Source organism: Artibeus jamaicensis, unplaced genomic scaffold (genome assembly GCF_021234435.1).
Source record: "Artibeus jamaicensis isolate MK-2021 breed Jamaican fruit bat unplaced genomic scaffold, CSHL_Jam_final contig_1998, whole genome shotgun sequence".
NCBI classification, from domain to species: domain Eukaryota; kingdom Metazoa; phylum Chordata; class Mammalia; order Chiroptera; family Phyllostomidae; genus Artibeus; species Artibeus jamaicensis.
The window spans coordinates 14,785,328-14,810,076 of NW_026521407.1; the positions used below are offsets into that span (position 1 = coordinate 14,785,328).

The window sequence follows — 24,749 nt, forward strand, 5'->3', positions numbered from 1 at the left end:
GTATTCCTATAAATATTATTCACCTTCTGTCTGGAATATTAAGTTACTTGGAAACAGTGCGATTAATTTTGCATCTTGCCTTTAAAATTTTATTGAATAAGACCAGAACAATATTTATTACAGGTATTGTTATTCTGTATTACTGAGACAAGACCTTTCTCAGTATTCAACCCACTGTCGTGTAAATTGTGAGGCACCATTAATATAAGCACTGAATGCTTTTCTCTCTAATCTTCTTGTATAGGTCTTTTCCTTGTCTTGGGTGGTTTTCTTATACACATGTGCTAACCAGTACTCTGTTCATTACTCAACGGTTATGCATCCTCAGCTCTTCAGAATTCCTTCTGTGCAGCTCCCTTCTTCCCAGTGCTCTGTCCTTGTAAGAGTTGCTGTCTTAGTCTCCCTGGATTCTCAGCTCCATCTCCTCAACTAAGGGAGTTGGCCAGACTCTAACTGGGTTCTCCTTCCCCATATCATGGCCACCTAGAAATTTCCTCGAAGTAATAAGTGGGCATAGGGTTTGTCTCATTTGTTTTCCATCTCTCAGGGATCTCAGGGAGGCTATTTTTCATTGCCTTTGTCTAGTATCTTGAAAACCTTCATTTCCTATATTTTGTTCAGAGATTTGTTTGTTTGGGGGTTGTTTTAGGTGGGAGGGTAAATCTTATTCTATCTTGACCAGAAGTGAAAATTCAATTCATTTTTTAAAAGAAAATTAATAGGTAAAGTGACTGGATTATTTATCCATCTCTAATTAGAAAATGACTGTTTTGGTATTAGAATTATGCTCTCTAGAAGCTAAAATACATATTGTACCCATAGTAATGAAGAATTGAATGTGGTCATTTTTTCACAATAATAAATTTCACATTAGGGAGATCTTAGTTACCCAAATGAATGCAACCTTCTCAGTAACTTTTCTTTTAAAAAGGAAAAATAGTCTTAAAAAAAATCTGTCCTGCCCTCTCTGGACACTTTATCTAAGGCACATTTCCTTTTTTCTCCCAACTTCCTGTGGTAATACTGTTCTTTGTTGGTGCCTTGGCCAACATCTAGGCTTTGCTTATGATATGCACAGAGCTGGGAAAAACAACAGTTTTTCTTCCCTTTCTTGTTATTTAATGATTACGATAGTAGCCTTTAAACAGGATTATATCCTCGAAAGGTGGCTAAAAAATGAGTTATTTCCTTTTATTATCATAGTACAGAGCAGTGATTTTCAAAGACTTGGGTTTGCATCCTATAACTTACTCCCCCCAAGCCTCCCTGTTCTAATAAAATGAAGTTTATCCACACACTTCACTGCAGTTGAGAATGGAAAATCTGTACTAACTGTTTTATTCATGAGTTCACTTATTAAGTGTTATTGAATATACATTTCATATGACAAGAATTGTAGTAGTGAATATGGAGTTAATAGTTTGGGTGATTGCGGTAGAGTGAGTTGAGATATGAGGGTAGAAGCGTAGGGTTGGCATCATCATGTCAGATACATACATTTGCTGGCTGTTTACGTGAGGTAACCTAGGAATGGCGATATTTTAGGGATGGCTAGAAGAGGAGGAATCAGTAAAAGATACATCGGGGGAGAGGGCCCAAAAAAGAACTAGAAGAAAGTGTCATCTTAAGCCCAAGAAAGGAGTGTATTTCAAAAACTGAGGGCTATTTAAAAGTGTTAAGTACTGAGGAATGGTTAAAAAGCATGAAGACTTAAAATAAATTTCTGGACTTAGCATTTAGAACATGTTCAGTGACTTTAACCAAAACCATTTCAGAAGAACAAAATGGGAGGAGGCCAGGCTAGGATGAGTTATTGCGAGGGAAGCAAAGATAGCAAGCATGACTCTTTCAAAACAATGGATGGCGAAAGGCAGGGAGGTAAGTCAGAAACCTCAAAGGGAAATGGGCTTAGAGTCAGTATATACAAGGGGGGGTGCAAAAAGAGGGAATTATCTTCTGGAGGGGGTCCCTTGTGTTACAGGCTTCCAAGGCTAGGTGACTGTTCTAGGAACCCATCTGTATCAGTGTACCAGCTGGCGATGTTGTGAGAGGCTGTGTTTGGCTTCAGTGAAATTTTTTGAGGATTCTTTCAACCTGTTTGCCCATTTCATGATGGATGATTTGTGAGCACATCTGCCCCTACCATGCTAAGTGTTGAGCAGTTTTTGACCAAAAACGGCAAGAACCCCATGCCCCACCCTTCCTATTCACCCGATCTCACCCAGAGCAACTTTTTTTTTGTTTCTGGATGAAAAACATTTCTTAAAGGGAAACATTTTGCTGATGTGGAAGAGGTGAAACAATAAAAGGCAGAAGCACTAAAGGGTGTCAAAATCGATGAGGTCAAAAACTATTGTGAGTAATGGGAAAAAGTCTTGATAGGTGTGTTGCATAAGAAAGTTGAAACATATAAGAATAAATGCACAGTTTTTTATAAATAAATTCTGGGGGGTTTGGGTCTCCCCCACCATGTTCTGTGTGTTGGAGGGTGGTGATTATGGTTACACTGATGTCTTTTGTTGGCTTGACAGTGTGGCTAGTGATAGCAGCTAACAGTTAACAATCAAGCACTGTCCTAGGCCCATTACATGCATTAACTCATTTAATCTTCACAGAATCATTGTTTTACCTAATTTTAAAATAAGAAAAACTGAGATATCAAGAGCATAAGTAACTATCCTAGGGTCACACAGCTAATAACTAGTAAACAGGATACAAACTGAGGCATCTGGCTCTGAGTCCACAGTTTTACCCACTTTATACTATGTTTCCCTGCTGACCCAAGAAGTGATTCTGCTTTATTTACTCTTTTTTTAAAACAGAAGTTATCTGGAATGACCATATCATGTTTCTATTGTTCTTTATGTCCTGCTTCAGATTCCTTTACATTCTTCAAAAACTCATTTCCAGAGGTAGGAAAAGCTGCCTACTATAGTCATATTCTGGAGTACCAAGAATAAACAAGACACTAAAGAGTTTTGACTCGGGTAAATGGGAGAGTGAGCCTCCTAGAAATTCAGTAGACAGATGGTTTAAGTATTTCTTAAGAAAAAAAATAAGGTGTTTTTTTTTTTTTACTCCTCTTTAGTGCTATTGTGATACCAGGTTTTGTCTGAAGCACATGTGCTTTTCTTCTGCTTTGTGTAGAAAATAGCATGTGTGGCATGAACCCTAAAAAGTTATCTTTTGTTCTGAGGAACAGAGGTGCTTCCAGGCTAGACTGTACAGTCATTGTGGAAGAATGTGAGGAAATACAACTCTGCTCCTGTTTGCACCAGACCTTGGCTGAGTTACACACAACCCTTTCTCCAGCCAGTCCTGTGGCTGACTTCTTTTAAGATGATTCACAGTTGTTTCCCACGAGGAAATATGCTTTAGACTAAATCCAGTTAGAGCTCTTCTGCCCCACTTCCCCACTTCCCCTTTTCCCCTTGCAGCAGCTGTTTGTATTTGCATTTGAGCAAGCCGATCTGTTAGCCTTAATGCACTTTTGTTTTTTAAATGTTTATCTTAGTTAATAAAGGTCAGTTTTCTCTATAAGCCTAGATATGTAATTATACTTATTGGAAGTCTCACAGAGACTGTTTCCTAGAGAGAATTCATTTGTCTGCTATGAGCCTAATTTACATAGAAGAGATACACAAACTGATCTGAGCCTGGAGTGGTTATTAAATTCCTTTTTAAAACTGCTTTCCAAAGTTTGACTTATTTGTGTGCCCGATTGTAATGTTTTTCCCTTTTCCTGTTTCTTCCTTCAACCTTGTATTAGGAAAATTTTCAGATACACAAAATAATAAAAGAATTCTGCAATAAACACTCATATACCCACCACCTTGATTATATCATTAACATTCTACTATGTTGTCACATGTCTATCCATCTACCCATGTCTTTATCCACCCATTATTTTTTACAAAATTTCTACATAAATTATAATATACTTTATTGGCATATTTTGAGAAAGATGGGATGGCCTTCCTACTCTGTTGCAATCCTGGGCCTACCATTTCCTGAGCTCCAGGGGTAAGAAAGCCACACGTACTACTAAACAGTATGGATCAGCTCATCTTTTTCCCTTAGCTCAGCTATGTTGCAGTGGTAATTTCTCACTGGATTGTTTCACTGGTTTCTGACTGTGAAATCTCTTGGAAGCCAGCTAATATCCGAAACAAAGAAACATTTATTTAGGAATATGAACTTCACAGAGAATATTCATTGCTTACATGTCCTACAAGATAGGCCAAAGTGCTTTCTTACTCATATGCCCCAAATTTATTCTTGGTACATAAGAAGTATGGCTTTTTATCATCACATTGATCTGACAAAAGCCTTAGTTTTGGAGGTACAGAAATTATTTCTAGGCTGTTCTTGGTATCTGTAGTTGTTTTACCATATGGTACTGGGCTAATTTTATCTGTTCTTCCCTTGAGGTTTTTGTGAATTGATTACATTTTTAGAAAATTTTTAAAATAACTTCTTAAATGTCAAAGCTTTCTCAGTAGAATAAAATATGAGAGATTATATCAACATGAGAACAAGTTACATTAATAGAATTTTTCCCCCAAAACTTAAGCATTCAAATTGATTCTATACTTATTCCATATTATAAATTGACATTAGTCGTATTCATGAAAGCCCTTTTTGATGTACAAAATAATCTCAGACCTGAAGAGGTAAGTTAGTTCAGAAAGCGACTGAGGGTCTCTAAGTTGCTTTTCTCTCTCTTGAAAGGTCATCTCCGGTGAAGCATGCAGCTCCTAAAGGGAAGCACAGGAAAGCTAAAGGAGCTAGAAGATAGTCTCACATGTCAGCTAAGCCTATCAGTTCTGATCATCAGTGGGAGAACTCATGTCACTTTAACATTTAATAGTGACATCCTAAAGAACAGTTGTAACATAACATAATAGAAAAAAAAACCTGGCTTTCAGAGGCAGGATTAGATTTTGATTCTAGTTCTGAAATCAGTTCTGTGTTCTCTAAATTCTGTGTGACCTTAGGTCTCTCTAGGCCTAATTAGACTTAAGCCAACTGACTCATTGTTTTCTCCTTCCTCCCTGAGAGTCCTGTGACTGTTCAGAGCTTAGCATGTGTGTTTAAGTGTCTGCCCAGCAAGAGCACCAAGATACCCAGGAAATCCACTGAGTGGTTAGCAGTCCCCTGCCATCAAGTGACACCATGGAAAATGGTGGAATAAGGCACTGTAAGAATCAGTCCCTCCACTGAAGCAGCCATGAAGCTGGCAAGTCTGACAGAATCACCTTTTTCAGAACTCTGGAATTGCAAAGTGATAAAAGCAGATTATGAAACAGTATCTATCATATGATCCTATTTTTTATTTTTAAAATAAGTGTATATGGTACAGACAAAACTCAGAACACATGTGAATAGTGATTCTCTCTAGCTAGTGGGAATACAATTATTACTTTGTTTACTATTCCTAAATTTCCTATAGTGAATGTGTATTTTGTTAAAAAAAAAAAAGGTAGCAAAAGTAAAATAGAACAGCCTGACGATTTCTCAAAAAGTTAACTGTAGCACTCCATGTGACCCAGTAATACCACTCCCATCACAGGCCACAGTGTGGTCTCTCCCCTGGAACTCCAACTCTGCGCCTCCCTACAATCCAACAACTAAAAGGTTATCTCCAGGTATAGGACGAGGCCTTACGGACCCTGCTTTTTACTACTTGTGCATCTCTTTGGATTGCTGATGCTAGCCACCCCCATTGTTCAATAATTTTGAATATTACCCTGACTTTCTGGCTGTTCCATAAATTATTACTGTTCCAACAGTATTTGTGTTCTGTCAACTAGAGTATCACATGGCTCTAGCTTGCCTGCCATTGCTTATCTGTGTAGAACCAAAATCAGAGTTTTATTACTTTCTGAATAAGCCAGAGTACCATCATACTGCAACTCTTAAGTTAGTGCTTTTTTTCTTTATTTCTCTCAGTGTTGATGGCTTGGCCTAAATTCTGTGTTTTCTTATTGTTCCTTCTAGTTCGCTTTGCACCTTATAGACCTCCAGATATCTCCTTGAAGCCTCTGCTCTTTGAAGTGCCCAGCATCACTACGGAGTCAGTATTTGTTGGCCGGGATTGGGTTTTCCACGAAATAGATGCTCAACTTCAAAGTTCAAATGCAAACGTGAACCAAGGAGTAGTTATTGTGGGAAACATTGGGTTCGGCAAAACTGCTATCATCTCCAGGCTTGTGGCCCTCAGCTGCCACGGAACGAGGATGAGACAGATCGCCTCCGACAGCCCGCATGCCTCCCCCAAACGTATGTATTCCTTTTTAAAGATCTCCTTGCTTTGTAGCTCCAACATTTTTTTCTGACATATTTATATTATCTCATGTTCTTTTATTTTCTGATCTGCAAAACCTGAATTGCACATGAGGACCGTTAATTCAGAGTTGAGGGAAAGAATATAATACTCTGTATACATTTGACCCATATATCCAACAATCACCTCAGTGTGACTGGGTGGGGAGGGAAGCTTTCAGAAAAGAATTTACAGCTCTTCCCTGCTGGCTATTTGGCTAGTCTGTCCTTTGGAAAATGACTGCAGCAATTGCCTACAAGAGCTGTTTGCATCCATCACTGTCAGCTTTACTTAGCCTGTGTGCATATCTTCTTGTTACATACCAGCACAATCTGTTAGTGGCCTTCATTTCCTTGCTATTGATGTTAGTATTGAACTGCTTGGGCTTGAACTTTACTGTGTCCTTGAAGGGTTTCTCCTGCTTTCTTGTGAGAAGATGCTGAAATCTCATATATCTATCCTTGCTTCTTTCATCCCAGGCAGGGCACAGCTTAATGATCACCATCAGGATCTTGTTTGTTTATTTATTTTTAAAATATTCATATGGTCCCTAATGCTAGGTACTCTCTGAGAGCTTAATAAATAATTGATTTATCCAGTCCTCATCAAGCCAATGAGGTCAGTCCTGTTATCTTTATTTCATAGATAAGTGATCTGAGGCTTAGGGACATTCAGCAAGCCTCCTAGGTTTCATAACCAGTAAACGGTGAAACTAGAATTTAAACCTAAGGAGTCTCATTCTCCAGAGGCCATTCTCTTACCCATTTTGTTCTTCTTTTTGGTAGAAATCACTTGAATAAAAGAGATAAAAGGAAATGTATAGATGTTCTTTCTATATGTACTGTGTGTACAGAACCAGTCTACCTGGTTTCTGTTAGTTATAAGGGAACAAAAGGGGAAAAAATGAAACTATTGCTGTTAGTCTAGCTCAGTCTAGCTCTCCATGAGTTTTCAGAACAGCATCCACTAGGAATGGTTTGAGAATATAGTCATTACAGGATCTAGCACAGTACTGAGACTCAACAGGAATTCCCTGAACACCCACCACACATCCTGACTTCCTGTTGAAATTAATTAGTAGTTGCATGTCATTAAGTAGACAGATTGCCTTAGGTAAATTTATGGATATTTAATATGTAGAAGAATTAGAGTCTAGAAAGAAAACTGGTTGAATCAAGAGTCCTTATTTACAGGGTATGGTAAGAATTGCTGTGAAAGAGTTACTGAGTAATGGCATGCTTAGTTTCCATGGGAAAGCTTTCTGAGGTGGATTGGCACAGTGTCGTGGTCATCAAGAGCCTGGAGTTTGAGCCCCAACTCTCAAATTGACTGTACTTGTAACTTTGAGGATTTTACTTTAATTCATTAAACTCAGTTTTTTCATTTGTAAAATGAGAAAGTGGGACTAGGTAATGTTTAAAATTCATTCCTATGCTAAAATTCCATGACTCTAAGAGCATCTTCATGGTTGAAAGTACTTTTCCACACCAATTCCAGCATTTTTCTTTGAGTGCTTAAGTATCACACCAAACTACTTATCTGAGTAAGCCAAGAGTTTAACTATTTGAGTGTGTCAGGAAGAAAAGCAGATAGCTAATGGCTGTCTGACTCCTATCACTGTTGCAGATAACAGAATGGTAGAATCACGCATGACAGAGGATAAATGCCAAGGGCAAGAAGAGCTGCTTTCTCAGAAAGCAGAAGTACCTGGGAGTCTGTCCCTGCTACCCCACAAAGTCTGGGAGAGCAAGAGTTAATAGCAAACAGCCCATGTGCTCCCCAAAGCAGAGGTTCTTTCAAGGTAGTTTATTAAATTCTAATATCCTTTGCCTTTTATCCCCAGAGGAACTCTCAAAATAACTGGCCAGTCTCATTCGTGAGCTAAATATCCATGTGTTGAGACTATAGATTTGGCCTCATAGTTAGCTTTCAAAACTTGAAAAGGTGTCAAAGGAGGTAGAATATGTGGTTATGTATTTATCAGAATTACCCAGAGCCAGCAGTTGCCTTGAACAAAATAATTTGTATTATAATCTCTTGATGGCCAAGCTACAGCCTACCTCTGCCATCTTAACCAAAAACAAACCATTAGTCCTTAAGAAGAGTCAAGATAAGTGACTGATGTGAAGTACAAGCTGTTTTTCAGCGTTAATCTGTGTATGAGCTGGCACTGAAACGTAGCTGGCAGTAGCAGAATAAGAATGATGTCTGTATAGAAAGTTGGCTTGCTTGTTTACAGAGGTTAATTTACATTAAGCTTGGATAAGTTTATTTGAAATGCCACTGGCTCTCCTAACCCTCAGTCAGTGATACCAGTGATGTAGTTGTAGTAATGAAAACAAGTGGAAAATTTTGGAGCACCCCCCATCTCTGCATCATCTGCCGTTCGTTCTTCTGGCCCTGCCTCCTCCGCACTGAGCAGCACTGCTGTAGATGTGAGCAGTTTAGCCTACAGTACTGCATTGCCTGGCTCTGCCTTCCCCCACAGACACCAGCCCCCAGCTCGCCCCCTCCTTGTCATTTCCCTGGGAAGTTATGAAAAGCTGTCAAGGCAGACAGTAGCCTGTCATCCTGCTTTCCGCCTACACCCCTTCCCAGACCTGACTCCCCTCAGTCTTCCCAACCACCACCATCACCCACCCCCCAATACATACACACAAAGAGCAAAAACATTTAGTGAAAATAGACCCGTTGTATAATTTAGACATCATTACATTAACTACAAACATACCCAGTACAGTAGTTAGGGAAGCTTGGCCTAATACAAGACCATATTTTCCTATCACTAAAAGTCTCAGTGTAGTTATTATTTGGATTTGACATTTGCCAACAGCTGCCAAGCCCCCAAACATCTGTTCAATACATAACCACTATCTTCCCTACTCTGCTCATTTCAGGAGCCTGTTTTACCAGTTTGCTGTGCCCACTGATTTCCTGTTAACTTTTATTTCTACTATTCTCTAAATGCCAAACAGAAAGGAAAGATGTGAACATAAAAGAAGGCATATTGAAAAGGAAACAGGTAGAAGACAGGGTATTTATAATTCATTAATTACCCACAAAATCACATACCGATACAGGGGAATGGGGTGAGCAGAGGGAGTGAACAACAGAAATACTAGTGACAGTCACTGAACTTGACCTCAGCTGACACATTTCTTCAAGCTTGTTTCACTCCTATCTCCCACACCTGCTCTTCTACAATTTTTCAGAACTCTATCCAGTGACCAGGCAATTGACTCTGCCAGTTGGAAGGAAAAACAGCACAGTTAGTCCTAGTGGTAGGGAGTTAAAAGAGAACTATCTTCCCTAATTCCTCCTCCTCTTCAGTACCTATTGACCATCAAATAACAGTCTACTTATTTTTGGCACTCGCTTTAAAGTGTGATCTATATTCATAAATTTATTCTGTACTTTCTAGTAGTAGGTAAGACATTTTCTAAATAGCATGAATAAATGAAATTGTTTAAAAAAACAGCTTTCTTGGGCTATAATTCAGATACCATGCAATTCACCCCTTTAAATTGCTAAATTCATGTTTTTTAACATATTTGGAATTATATAGCAATCAATATTAGATTGCTCATATTAAATCTAATATTAGAACATTTCCATCCTCTTGAAAGAACTCATGTCCTTTAGCAGTCAATTTCCATTCTCCCCTTTAATTCCCTGCCTCCACCTGTGGTAACCACTAATTTACTTTTTGTCCATATAAATTCTATTTTCTGGCCATTTCATATAAAGAGAATTATACAACATACGGCCTTTTGTAAGTGGCTTCTCCGAGTGAGTGTAGTATTTTCAAGGGTTATCTAGATTGTAGCATAGATCGGTATCTCGTTGGTTTTTATTGACAAGTAGTAATCCATTGTATTGATGTACCACATTTTAACTATTCACCCATTGTCCTTGAGGGACATTTAGGTTGTTTCCACTTTTTGGCTGTTGCGAGTATTTGTGTACAAGTTTGTGTGGACATTATGTTTTTATTTCTCTTGAGTACATACCTAGAAGTAGAATTGCTGGATCATAGAACAAATGGAATTAACCCAGTCTTCCTTTAGTTCAGAGTTTTGATTGTCTGATGCAAACATTTAATCTTTTTAATCCAGATGTGGATGCCAACAGAGAGCTGCCACTCACACAGCCACCTTCAGCCCACTCATCCATCACCAGTGGAAGCTGTCCAGGAACTCCAGAAATGCGCAGGCGGCAGGAGGAGGCTATGCGAAGACTGGCCTCACAGGTACAGTCGGTTCCCAGGTTGTAGGCATGCTATCAACATGCCTGCATTAAAATGCCAGCACCAAAATGTAGGCATTTTAACATCAAGGGGGCGAAGGTAGGGAGACCCTAGGCAAAGTGAACAGAAATAAACGGGTATACCATGAGAACATGGAGAAAAGGGTTTTTTTCCTTTGCTGTTCCTAGAAAAATACTTTATTATTACAGAACCAGAATCTTAGAGTTGGAAAGGAATGAATAAGATAAGGAAGTTGAGACTCAGTGAAGTTATATGGTTTATCCAAGATTACAGTCTGAGTAATCAATAGTTTCTTACTTTCATTCCTGATTCAAAATTTGTCCTGCTACACTGTACTGTCTGTAATATTTTTATATGTTTGTTTTAGATTACTATTTTTATCAAAGTAATATGTGCATATAGTTTAGGAAATGAAATAATACTCAAAGACATAATAAAAACCTACAGTCTTTCCATCTCTCATCCCGCCCTCTTCACAGAGGCAGCCACTTGCAGCCCTTCGGACTGTTTCTCTGATTGTTACCTTCATATTCTAATCAACATTTCTATACTGCTGTAACATTTTTTTTAGCAGTTGTATACATTATATGTTGCTTCTTATTATGGATGATTTTTAGCTCTTTTATCTTCTTTCCTCCCTCGTTCACCTCAGTGCAGTTTTATCATGGTTTTTGACTGAATCCATATTGTGGTATTTTCAGTGTCCGTACAATGCAAATATGGTTCACTGTAGAACTGGATAACAACTAAGGATAATGATTTCCTTCTTGAGCGATTTTGTTTTTCCTGGATTTATGAAATGCCTCATTTTAAAATTTGCTTATTTTTCTTCAGACCTAAGGCTAAGTCATTCCATAACCCTTAGTAGTTTTGTAAAATAACTCTCAGTCCAATTTCCCACATCAGTTACATTTTTCACCCCAGAGCCCTCCACTGAGCTCGGTCTGGACCCGTGCTGCTCAAAGCCGGTCACCTGTCATTGTCCTTGAAATTCTTAGCACCTCTGTTCTGTGTTTTTCATCCCCGTCATCTTCTTTCTTGGTTTTTATTTCTCACTTTGGTGGAGCACATCCTCCAGTAGTTTCTAAATGCATAGAAAGAATGCATAGGAGGTAAGTTTTTTGAGACTTAATGTTTCCAAAAGCAACTTTATTTCATTCTCATACTATTTGTTTGACATAGTATAGAATTCTAAGTTAAAAATTATTTTCCCTCAAATTTTTTAAGACATTGCTCTATTTTCCTGAACTTCCATTATTGCTATTAAATAATATGGTGCTATTCTTATTTCTAATCTTTTATATACCTTTCCTCTCAACTTTTTTCTCTTTCTTAGTACTCTCTTTTTATTGCCATTGTTTTGGGTCTTTCATTTATTTTCTTGGTACCTAGCGAACTCTGGAGATATTTTTGATTCTGGAAATTGGTTTAGTTTTATTATTAATAATTTTCTCAACCCTGACTAGTTTGGCTCAGTGGGTTGGGCATTGCCCTACAAACCAGAAGGTCTCCAGATCGATTCCTGGTCAGGGCACATGCCTTGGTTGTGGGCCAGGACCCCAGTTGGGGGGCATGCAAGAGGCAACCCATCAATGCTTCTCTTGCACATACATGTTTCTCTCCCTCTCTTTCTCCCTTCCTTCCCCTCTCTCTAAAAATAAATAAATTAAATTTAAAAAAATAGTAATTTTCTCATACTATTTCCTCTGTTTTCTCCTTCTACAACTCCTTTTAATCAAAAAGTAGATTTATACTGGTACTCTAGTTTTCTTAACTTTTCTCTCCTGTTTTCTGTACTTTTGTTTTTCTGTTTCGGTTTTTGATCTACCATTAAGAGATTTCCTCAACATTACCTTCCAACACTTTCACAAAAATCTTTTCTTGGCTATCATGATTTTAATTTCTGATAAATTTTTTTCTCTGCAGTTCCCTTTTCTTTTATCTTGTTCTTATTTTATTAATGCAGTTTATCTCTTTAATAATTAGGCACATCTTAACTATAGAGCATTAAGATGACCCACCAACCTTTATTGGAAATACCCAAAAGTCAGTGTTCATTAGTTTTGTTTTGATTTTTCTTGTGGTGTTCATCCTCCTTAGCAAAGAATCTATCAATCTCCCTTGAGGCTATATATCCTGGGTGCCAGAATTCTGGAGCCAGGCATAAGAAGGCTGGAGTTTCTTTGTTTGTTATAGAGACTTTTACTTCAGCCCCTTGTTTTCAGTCCTGAACTTATCTCTACCTGCTCTGTGTGTGGTGTCCCTAAGTATAGATTGCCTCTGGTTTGGCTTTTTTAGTGAATAAAATTCTCTTTCCTATGGGTGGATTCTTCCTCTCCTATGGGAGGAAGGTAGTCACCTGCTGGGCAGAATGGGAATGGGGATCTGGGGATCTAACTGCTCCTGATATAAACTTCAAATAATTCCTGTGTTTTCAACTCCCTGCCTCGCCCCCATCTTCCACAGTTCCTGGTATTTCTAACTCCTTTGCTTTTCTGAGGTTGTACTGATGATTTGACTTATTTCTGTTATTACCTCGAACTGGCCTTCATTTGACCTCCTTCTGTTTGTTAAGTCACTTAGGAATGATGCATACAGGTTCCATATTTATATATTATAATCTAAGATTATAAATACAGATCCCTATAGATGGAGTTTGCATTTCTCTCATTGTCGCTCTTATTTTTGAGGATTTTTCAAGAGAAGAGCAGAATGTAAAATGTCTGTCTCCAGTACTTAAAGCAGTCTCTTTATCATGGTTACTTAGTAATGAGGAACAGAGTCACCTGCAATATCATAAGATTCTGATAAAATCCACTCTGGCTCAGAGCTAGAAACAGCATGTTCCCTCCAACTGCGTTTTTAATTATCCCCACTTATAGGCCTGCACCTATGAGTGGGCTTCTGAGAACAGTCTAGAATTTCCCTCATATTCATCACTAACTCAGTGCAACTTTATGGATCTCTCTTTTTTTTAGAGAGAGGGGAAGGAAAGGAGAAAGAGAGGGAGGGAAACATCAATGTGTGGTCGCCCCTCATGTACCCCCAACTAGGGACCTGGCCCACAACCCAGGCATGTGCCCTGACTGGGAATTGAACTGGCAACCCTTTGGTTTGCAGGCCCGCACTCAGTCCACTGAGCTACACCAGCCAGGTGCAGATCTCTCTTTTTTTTAATAAATATTTCCTACAAATGCTTCAGCCTCTTCTTTAGAACAATCAGAATAAATGTCATCTTAGAAATAAATGAATGCTGAGAGCTTCCATCATCACAGTCATTCATGTATTCATTTAGAATGTATGTTTGGAACACCTACAATGTAAGACGAAAGTTAAAGCAGTGAGTAAAACAGACTCAATCCTTGATCTTGTGTAACTCACATTCTCATGCTGGGAGGAGACCAATAAACAAATATATAATATGTCAGATGGTGAAGGAACTTAGAGAATTAAGTTTCCCTACATTGTCACTCATTCATCAAGAGAAAAAGTTTTTAAATGTTTATGTTCAATATTTGGAAAATGTTAAGTATTGTTAGTAGGATATTAGTTATTATACCTATTTGAAAACTAATCACATTTTAAATTCCATGATTGTATATTTCCTAAGCAACATATAAATAATTTTTTGTACCCAGAGATGGGTTTTTTTACATTTACAGTAAACATTATATAAGAAATAGCTCCTTAGATTAAAATTGATATTTACATTCAATATTTGGAAAATGTTAAATATTGTAAGTAGAAAATTGGTGATTATTTATACTTACTGAAGGGGCATATGAGGTCTGTCTGGAAAAAGCCCATCCATTGTTAATATAATGAGAACAGTTTGCATGACATCAATGTAACCTGGCAGCCAAGGAGAGTGGACTGGATTGCACATGGGTGAACAATGACGACTTCACTGTATGAGTCAATAGAGGTGATAGACACCGTCATGTGAGCATTTGTACTGTGTGGCCATCGCATCCAAAATGACTGAGCAAGTAAAGTAACAAATCTGCATCAAATTTTGTGTTAAGCTTGAACATTCCTCCACAAAAGGTATTTGGATGATTCAGAAGGCCATAGCTATGGGAAACTGGTGATTGGCAGCTTCATCACGACAACGCATCCACTCATGCATCATGTCTCGTGTAGAGTTCTATTGGTGAAACATCAAATCAGCCAGTGACTCAGGCCCCCGTACAGCCCAGATTTGGTACCCTGTGACTTCTGGCTTTTCCCAAAACTAAAATCACCTTTGAAAGGGAAGAGATTTCAGGCCAGTGATGAAATTCAGGAAAGTATGATAGGGCAGCTGATAACAATTAGGAGAACTATGTGAGGTCCCAAGGTGCCTACTTTGAATGGGACTGAGGTATCATTGTCCTGTGTATAGTGCTTCTTGTATCTTCTATCTTTTTCACTAAATGTTTTTATTTTTCATATTACATGGCTACATACCTTCTAAACAGATCTCATATTTTAAATTTCACGATTATGTCTTTCTTAAGCAAAATATATATAAACATACCTGTTTGCACATAGTGATGGGATATTTTAAGTTTATCCTAAGCATTGTATAAAGAAATGGCCCCTTAGATTAAGATCATATATTATCCCAGTAATTGTGCTACATGTTACAGTTCAAGTGTACCAGTTTGCACTGTAAAAGCATAGAGCAGAAGTCAGCACTCTTGCTTCTTATCTATAACAAACCAGTAAGCAGAAATTTTTAAATAAGTTTTTCAAATCAATTAGTACTTTGATGAAGTAAGCTAACATGTGAAAATTAAAAGTGTCCTTGAAAAACTTCTTGATTTGATAAAGTTATTAGTGTCAATTTTTGTGTATCAGTCATTGTCATTGCTATTTTGTAGTATTCTTTCCATTTCTTGTGCTGCTACTTAATCGAGAACACTGAAGAGTTTTTGCCACTTTAGAACAGTTTCATTTGTTGAGGAAACTCCTTCCAATCAAAGCAACAGATTTTTCTAGGTTGGCATCTCTTAAGTGTATTCCAGTTAATATTACATATTTCTTCTGAAGGATATAATTACAGTAGAGGGCCACACAAATCTCATTCAGGGCCTTTCCTGAGTAGCTTTTCCAGGTTTTGAATCAGTTAGCTCCAAGTGGTCCTACATGCAGGATTTACCAGACAGAGAGGCTGGCTTAATGTGTGTTGAACTTGGTACTATTTATGTTGTATTTGTTATTTCCTTTCCTCATTTTTACCTTTACCACACCATTTTGATTATAAAGGTTTTATAGTATGCTTCCATGTCTGGTAGTCTGGACCCTGTTATTTACTTAGTTGTTGTGAGCTTTGGGTAATGTTTAGCTTTGTTATAATTCAAGATCTATATAGCTGCATCCCATAGATTTTTATTACTATTCACTTATAGATCACTGATTGCCAAGAAGCTCAGGGCCAATACAAAATACAAATTTTAAAGACAAGCAACTGTTTTACTTAGTTCACTTGCAGTTCCTAGAGAAGCAGGTCTGGCACAGCATAACAGCCCACGTGCGTTTAATCCAGAGATTATTCTGTCATGGAGGACTGGTGGTGTTTCAAACTCTACAGCAAAATTCACTTCTGGACACATGAAACTGACTCTAATTTGACCTGATAAGTTGATTGGGGACAATTACTATGAATAAGTGCTCAGTCGAATGTCCCAAGATTTCCTAATGGAAAATACTGACATTTATATTTACTCAGTAAATATTAATTAAACTTTCATTAAATACAAACGTATAATAAATAACCTGTATGGCTTCACAGTCTAGCAGGAAAGAGGCAGTTAAACAAGTGATAATAATAGTTAATAAGCACTATGAGACAGAGATTTCTCAAAAAATTAAAAGTAGATTTGTCATGTGGTCCAACAATTTAACTTCTGAGTAAAAATAAATCACTATCGACTTCCACCAAGATGGAGGTGTAGGTGGAAGCACTGTGCCTTCTCTCACAACCAAATTTAAAAACAACAAAGTTTTAGCAACAAAAACACAGCCAAACCACAGAAAATTGAACTACACGAATGTCTGACAACAATGAACCCTTCAGCCAAACCAGTAAGAGGGGCAGAGCCAGCAGCAGAGCAGGTCGGGCAGGAGAGATCCACTGGACCAACCCAGGCATGAGACCCAGGTACGCCAGCAGCCGTGGGCAGATCCCAGGTGTGGAGAAGCAGGCGGACCCACTGAGGGCTGATCGCGGTCACACATTCGTGCGTAGATAAACCAGTGAAGGAGCTAGCAGTGAGACGGGCCTCGAAGGCCCCAGTGGCAGGAACTGGCAGAGGGAACTGCCATTGTCCCTGTCTGACCCTGCCCCCACATACAGTGTCACAAACCAACGACCTGGGTGGCCCTACCCTGGTGAACATCTAAGGCTCTGCTCCTCACACCTAACAGGCACGAACAGATCAAAACATGGCTCAAGAACAACTCAGAGCCCCTGAGCCGATAAATCTAAGCAATGAAGAAATAGCCAAACTTTCAGATGCACAGTTCAAAACACTGGTCATCAGGATGCTCACAGAACTGGTTGATTTTAGTTACAAATTAGAGGAACATATGAAGGCTAAACTAATTGAAATGAAGGGAAGTACACAGGAACCCAATAGTAATGGAAAGGAACCTGGGATTCAAATCAAAGGAGTGGACCAGAAGGAAGAAAAAAATGACCAAACAGAAAAGGATGAAGAAACAAGAATTCAAAAAAATGAAAAGAGACTTAGGAACCTCCAGGACATCTTTAAACATTCCAACATTCAAATTATAGGGGTACCAGAAGGGGAAGAGGAAGAGCGACAAGTGGAAACCTTATTTGAACAAATAATAAAGGAGAACTTCCCTAATCTGACAAAGGAAATAGACTTCCAAGAAGTCCAGGAAGCTGAGAGTCCCAAAGAAGTTGGACCCAAGGAGGAACACACCAAGGCACATCATCATTACATTAGCCAAGATTAAAATGAAGGAGAGAATCCTAGGAGCAGCAAGAGATAAGGGGACAGTCACCTACAAAGGAGTTCCCATCAGACTGTCAGCTGATTTCTCAAAAGAGACCTTACAGGCAAGAAGGGACTGGAAAGAAGTATTCCAAGTCATGAAATCCAAAGACCCACATCCAAGATTGCTCTATCCATCAAAGCTTACATTTAGAATGGAAGGACAGATAAAGTGCTTCTCAGATAAGATCAAATTCAAGGAGTTCATCATCACCAAGCCCTTATTATATGAAATGTTAAAGGGACTTACCTAAAAAAGAAGATAAAAAAGATGAACAGTGAAAGGACAGCAAACTCACAGTTATTAACAACCATACCTAAAACAAAAAGCAAACTAAGAGGATAGCTAGATCAGGAGCAGAACCATAGAAATGAAGATCACATGGAGGGTTAGCAACAGGGGAGTAGGAGAAGGGGGGAGAAGGTACAGAAAATAAGTAGCATAAATGTTAGGTAGAAAATAGACAGGGGGGAAGGGCAAGAATAGCATGGGAAATATAGAATCTAAAGAACTTGAGACACGTGATCATAAACTAAAGGGGAGGAATGGTGGGGGAGGGGTGTGCAGGGTGGAGGGGAATGAAGGGGGGAAATAGAACAACTGTAATAGCATAATTAAAAAAATATATTTTAAAAATAAAATAAATCACTATCTTGAAGAGATATTTGTATGCACACACAAACACCATGTTTAAAATGGCTCTCAAATATTTGGAAATATATTCAGACTCACAGTTAGAGAAATGTGAACTAAAACAACACTGAGGTGTCATTTTCACCTATTAATACATTCTGTTGACAAGGCTGTTGGAAAATACGCACCCCCATACTGGTGGAAATGAAAACTGGTACAATCCTTCTAGAAGAAAACTTGACAGTACTAAACAAAAATTTTTTGACCCAGCATCCCATTTCTAGGAACCTACCCTAAAGAGACAAAAATATGAAGGGGGGCCCAAAAAACTCAGAATTTATTTATTAAAAAAGTGTGTGTTTATTCTTACATGTTTAAGCTTTCAGTCACATTGAAATCACTCTGTATTTGATATAATATACCTCTCAAGACATTTTTTCCACTGCTCAAAACAGTTTTTGAACTCATCAATTTTGATACCTTTTTTGTACTCCTGCCATTTTTAGTTTCACTTCTTCCACATTGGCAAAATACTTCCCTTTGAGGACTTTTTCATCTGGGGAAACAAAAAAAATAGTTATTTGGGGCACGATCTAGTAAATGGTGAGGGTGGGGCCAAGGATCATGCTATTTTTGGTTAAAAACTGCTGAATACTGATCACAGTACGGGCAGATGCACTCACAAATCGCCCATCATGAAATGGGCAAACACATTGAAAGAATTTCAATGTATTTACATTGAACTTACAAAAAAATTCACTGGCCAGGAGGAGAGGGATGTAGGGACTAAATGGTAGTGGAAAAAACTACAATAAAATTAAATTTTAAAAATTCACTGAAGCCAAATACAACCTCTCACAACCACACCAGCTGGCACACTAATACAGAATGGTTATTAGAACACTCACCTAGCAGGGGAAGCCTGTACTACAAGGAGTCTGCCCTCCAGATGATAATTCCAGTTGGGTCTCTGCCAGTGTATGTAATGACATTTCCTACATTCAATTTTTGAATGCTTAATGAGAGGGATTTCAAGTAGTTTTTTCAAGTGATGTTTCCAGCATTTGTTAAAGACCTAGGATGACCACACCTACAGGTTAGGAGTCTGTTCAAAGCCGGACACCTTAATGGATGACTGTTCTCTGAGAGATGATTGAAGAGCCGGAGACCCAGTAGTGTATCTATGAGTGCTCTTAGGGCAGATTTCAAATGCCTATAGGCACAAAGCTGGTGGCTGAAAAAGGAGTAGAGAGAACCTTGATGATGACAATGATGATGATGGAGAGCAAGAGGAAAAGGAGGAAGGCAATGATGATAAGGTAACTATGCATATACTGTGTGCTGAGCACCATGCCAAGTGCTTTCCATATATTCCAGCTGAATCTCCCCTGCCAACTGTGTGTTATATACACAATCCTATCACTTCTCTGGGTACTACCAAGCAACAGAATGGTCTAGTAGATTAAAACTACCCTCTGCTCTTGCCTTTAGGCAAAGAGTAAACTCTGCAAATGCAAACAAACAGAAGTCCAGAATTTAAAACTCCAGATTCTACCCAGACAGCCCATACCCTGGATGATATTAAGACTTACATTTCTAAGTTCTTCAAATTTAAGACCTGCATCTAACAAAAATTTCACTCCTTTACTTCTTCCTGTTACCTGATTTTGATCCTCTTGTCTCAGAGTGCTCGCAAAATATTTAACAATAATTCTTAAATCTGAATTATTTTATCTTTATAGCAGAACTATAATTTAGTGATGACATATGTGTATGTTGAGACTGACATGGTTTTTCTCTGAATATTTTATTCCTAATGTTTTGCCTAAGATCAGACTCTTTTCTGTAGTGCTCCGTGCTGAATAAATATTAGATTAACGTAAATATTTATTCTCAGGCTTGCTTCCTATTGTGACCCAGAGGGAAAACTCAGTTATCAAATTATAAATATTAATTGATAATAATTATGGTATCCTATGTATCCAGTAAAATGTTATCAAATTTCTGATCTTAGATAAGCAGTTTCTGAGTTAGCAGCTTTTCTTTTTACTTGAAAAAGTTGAGGAATGGGGAGAGAGAAGACCACATTAGAGAATGAGCACATAATAACCATGGCTGTTGTTCTTGCTACTGATAAACCTGTCTGAATTCTCATCTTTCTTTTGTAGGTGGTTGCCTATCACTATTGCCAAGCAGATAATGCCTACACCTGCCTGGTGCCAGAATTTGTGCACAACGTTGCTGCCCTGCTCTGCCGCTCACCTCAGCTGGCGGCCTATCGGGAGCAGCTTCTTCGGGAGCCTCACCTCCAGAGTATGCTGAGCCTTCGGTCCTGTGTTCAAGACCCCATGGCCTCTTTCCGGAGGGGAGTCCTGGAGCCCCTGGAAAATCTCCACAAAGGTACAGATGAGGTACAAAGAAGGTGAAAGGTGAAGGCTTTGAGCCCACATTCACCTGGAGCATCTTATGGAAGTGATTTTTTTATCACATTGCCAAAACTAAATGTTCCATAGCTGATGTCTTACAGTATACAGTTAACACACACACAATTTTACTTGAAAAACAAAAATACCTACAGGATGTTCTACTTCCTTCTTTCTTTATAGAAATTCTCATTATCATACCCAAATAGATTGTATTTTTCTTATACTAAAAATAGTAGAGCTTCTAGGCCTTTCTGTGAAGTTCAAATAAACCAGTAAAGCCACAGCCCCAACTTGGTGTTGTGGAGCTTCCATGGTTAGAACCTCCTCAGTCTTTCTGTTTGATTTTTTTTTTTTTTACTCCACAGTTCAGGTCAAGGGAAATGGCAGCCCTGGTTGCACAACTCTGTATTTACTAATAATCACTTAATTGTCCACTAAAAGGTATAAAGACTTTTTTTAATGGGAGAGGGGGGATAAAATGGAATCCTTCACCCTCTCATGCTTATGACTTTCCTCCTCTTTTCCTCAGCATCTCTGTCGTTGGTTGTGGCCTAAGTACAACCGTCTTCTCCTTTACCCATTTCTGCCTCGTCCCCTTAACAGTGTTTTGCCAATTCTGGAAGCTAAAGAAAAAGATTTGAGTAAGCATGAGATTCCTGAGCAATTCTGGGATTGCTCCTGGGAGACTTATTTACCTTTCCTGAGGGTTTCAGAGATGCTCATAAGAAAGAACAAGTGATTATAATGTCTGTTCTTCTGGTTACTGTCTTCAGTTATTTCAGCTTCCATGTGGGTCACTCAGATAGCAGAATTTTTCTTCTCAACTCTTATGATCTCTGTCTGTATCTCTACTGCCTATTAGCTTTGCCGTACCCTAGACTTTTTTAAATCTTGAAATCTCTCTGTAAATATATTTAAGTATTTTCAGTACATTGAAGTTTCTCAGTCACCAATATGAAATGAAAGGTCATACTAATTTGTTATCATCACTAAAAGAAAGGTAATGTACGTGTAATGTGCACCTTTTCTGAACAGAAATGTTGTCTGACATGAGCCTTCTTTTCACTTTTGACCATTTCTGTGCAATATACAGAATGCACTGTGATTCAGTTCTGACTTTAGTATTTACTGCCATCTGTTCTCATGCTGTTTCTCTAATTCTCATTTTGCTCAGGTACTAAGTAGTATTTTAGGGCGGGACTAGTAAGGAAGACAGTTCAAGTGTTTGTTAAGTGTACACGTAGGTGAGGGCAGTGGGGACTCCCTGGCAAGTTCATAAATATAGTTGTAGTTTTATATATACATCTGTGTAAAGTTTAGATTGTTTCTCCTACTTCTTTCATGTTAAAATATTTTTCATTGTATGAAATAATGGTGATAGTCAATAGTAGTTATATTTTAAATATTCTTACATTTAAATAGGTAAGTAGCAATTTTTAAAACTGCATTTGTCTGTAAGCTCTTATAAAAGCTACTGAATTAGAGTATGCATTTAAATAATCCACAATAGTTTAAAAATGAACGTGTAGGAGCATTCTTATAAAGCTGCTTGCGTTTGAAAGGCACCAACTAAAGATCATTAAGGTCTTACCTTTTAAGTTAATAATTGAGAAATTTCATCATTGAGCAAAGAAAAAGGAAATTTAGGAATAGGTCTATTGTTTTGCAACATTATTACCATTTAGAAATTTTTTGCCTTTATTCATCTGAATCCTAAAAATAGATAAGTATGCCATTCTTATTTCTTAATAGATGAAATCTTTTTGACATCTCGTATCATCTGTATTAATAGGTGATTTCTAAGTAACTCCTTCAGAGGAAGAGAGTCTCAAAAAAATTTATAAAAAAACAAGATTTAGAACAATATAATTATCTTAAGTGGGGCATGTATTCTTTTAAAAAAAGAAATATATTATCTACTGTAGTCATGGGGTGAATAATATCTACTAGGAACTTATGCAAGTAAAAATTTAATTGTATTAGCTAACAAATTATTTTGTTCCTTAAAACATCTAGATCAGCCCTGGCCACATGGATCAGTTGGTTGGAGTGTCATTCCATACACCAAAAGTTTGTGGGTTCAATTCCCAGTCAAGGCACATGCCTAGGTTGCAGGTTTAATCCCTGGATAGGGAGCATTTGGGAGGCAATCAATCAATGTTTCTTTCTCTAAAATAAATAAACATATTCTCGAGTGAGGATTTTTTAAAAGTCTAAATCATAATTTAGAGTATGTTCTTGATCTTTATGATTGAGGATGTGTTTGAAATGTTTTCCCCAGAGAAAATCTCAATGGATGCATTATCATCAGCCCTTTTTCTCTACTTGGAAGTCACTGCTTTCTTATGAAGGAGCCTGGGTTAAGTTAAGGGAAGTATAATGGAAGTGGTGGAGACAGCAGTGTGCTGGTAAATTTTTGACAAACAGCTGCAGGAGGAGAACCTGTAACATTTGCCAGTTTTTATTGTGTAAACAAATATTCCCACCCTGGCCAGTTTTAGGCTACCAGCTTAACAACCAGCTCTTGAAAATATTGCAGTGGTCTCTGTCGAACCAGTCAGGATGGCTCTAGCACACCACTGGGTGAGGACAGGTAATGGTGCTCAGTAACAAGGGACAGGTCTATTATATTGCCCAGCAGAATGCAATTAGAATATTCCTCTATGGAAATTAAAAACACAATTACACTTACAAGAGCCAAAGTCCTCAAAGTGAAGAACCGAAGCGCCCCCAGCTGTGTGGGTAAATCCCAATTAGTGCTAAGCAACGCCTCTCTCTTCCTTAATTCTTTGGACTCATGAAAGGAATCATATATTTTCTTAGTACTACATCATATAGAAGGCCATTTCATCAATAATCATTGTTAATAGTGAGAACTAGAATCCTAGTTCATTTTGCTGCCTAAAAAGTCACCAGATGAAAGTAATAGTTAAAATTCTTCATAATTTGAAAACTGACTTATAGTACTTAGGATATTGAAATTAAATTTCTTTATTTAAAGCTTATACTTTAGGGGGGAGTATAAAGTCTTCTTAATTATGCAAAGAATTTGAAACCAAAACATGTAGACTTTTGGTTGGTCTTGACTTTTTTAAAGGCTACCAGAGCCAATCTTGTACAGAAATCCGTAGTTTTCCTTTTATTCCCAGCTTCATTTCTTCCTTCCTCAGATAGAACCTATTTCCCGCTTCAGGGATCCAATGACTTCTTTCTCTCTTCCCTCTGTCCTTCCTCCCTTCAGAATCTATAGGGTCCTACTGACTAGTAACTTTTATTTGTTATTCAATTCATTTATACTAAAATTTATTCAACCTGGGGATTTTTAAACCTCTAATTGTTCAATGTAGTTTAAGAATCAATAGGCATTTAGTGAGAATAGAAGCCTGATAGCTTGTCAAACCTTCTTCAACAGCCTAGCCCTAAAGATAAACTGATTTTGTCCATTTAGGATAGTACAGAGTTCAGGAGGAACTGGGCACAACCTTGGCAGATTTGCTGTGACTTCTCCTCCCCTGGGATAATCACCCAAGGGTCTGGTCTCACTGAAGCTGTTCTGGAGGTAGTCTAGGAGGCTCCTCGTACTGTAAGAGCTTGTGATCCAACTGCCTGTTTAAAACCTGTCTGTTAGTTGAGATTCCTTTTCTCGCTTCCTCCATTCCTTCCTTCACACTACGCATTCATATGTAGTCCTATCTACTGCTTTAGACTCCAAAGGAACATATGCTACTGTTCTCTTGAATTCTATCAGAAAAAATCAACATATTCTTTTCAACTTTAAGTATAAAAGAAAAATGAATTACCAAGTGCAGATTCTCATAAATGCAGTGCTGAGAGTCTCACATCTGATAACCTGGGGGAAATGATGACGCATATATGGCATATATATGTGACAAAAGCTTTCACACCTGATGAAAGCAAAATGAATTCCTAAATGAATTATTCTGTGTCTTTATAATAAATTATGTACCCTGAGTACTTAGTAAACAAATGAAAGGCCTAATATTTTCTTTTCCAAACACATGTCATCAAAGATCCAAAAAGAACCCTTAGCCACATGGTAATTATTAAGTGATTTGTTTCTTTCTATCTC

At 38.0% G+C, this 24,749-nt stretch overlaps 1 protein-coding gene across 5 annotated transcripts in view; it reads left to right on the plus strand.

Moving 5' to 3' along the window:
• TANC2 (tetratricopeptide repeat, ankyrin repeat and coiled-coil containing 2) overlaps nucleotides 1–24,749 on the plus strand; it is a 329,189-nt gene that overhangs the window by 241,113 nt on the left and 63,327 nt on the right. For all 5 annotated transcript variants that reach the window (XM_053655892.1, XM_053655895.1, XM_053655899.1 and 2 more), the window contains 3 exons: nucleotides 6,001–6,282; nucleotides 10,441–10,574; nucleotides 20,402–20,633. In XM_053655892.1, coding sequence (XP_053511867.1) covers nucleotides 6,001–6,282; nucleotides 10,441–10,574; nucleotides 20,402–20,633 — 648 coding nt within the window. The remainder of the gene's footprint in view (nucleotides 1–6,000; nucleotides 6,283–10,440; nucleotides 10,575–20,401; nucleotides 20,634–24,749) is intronic.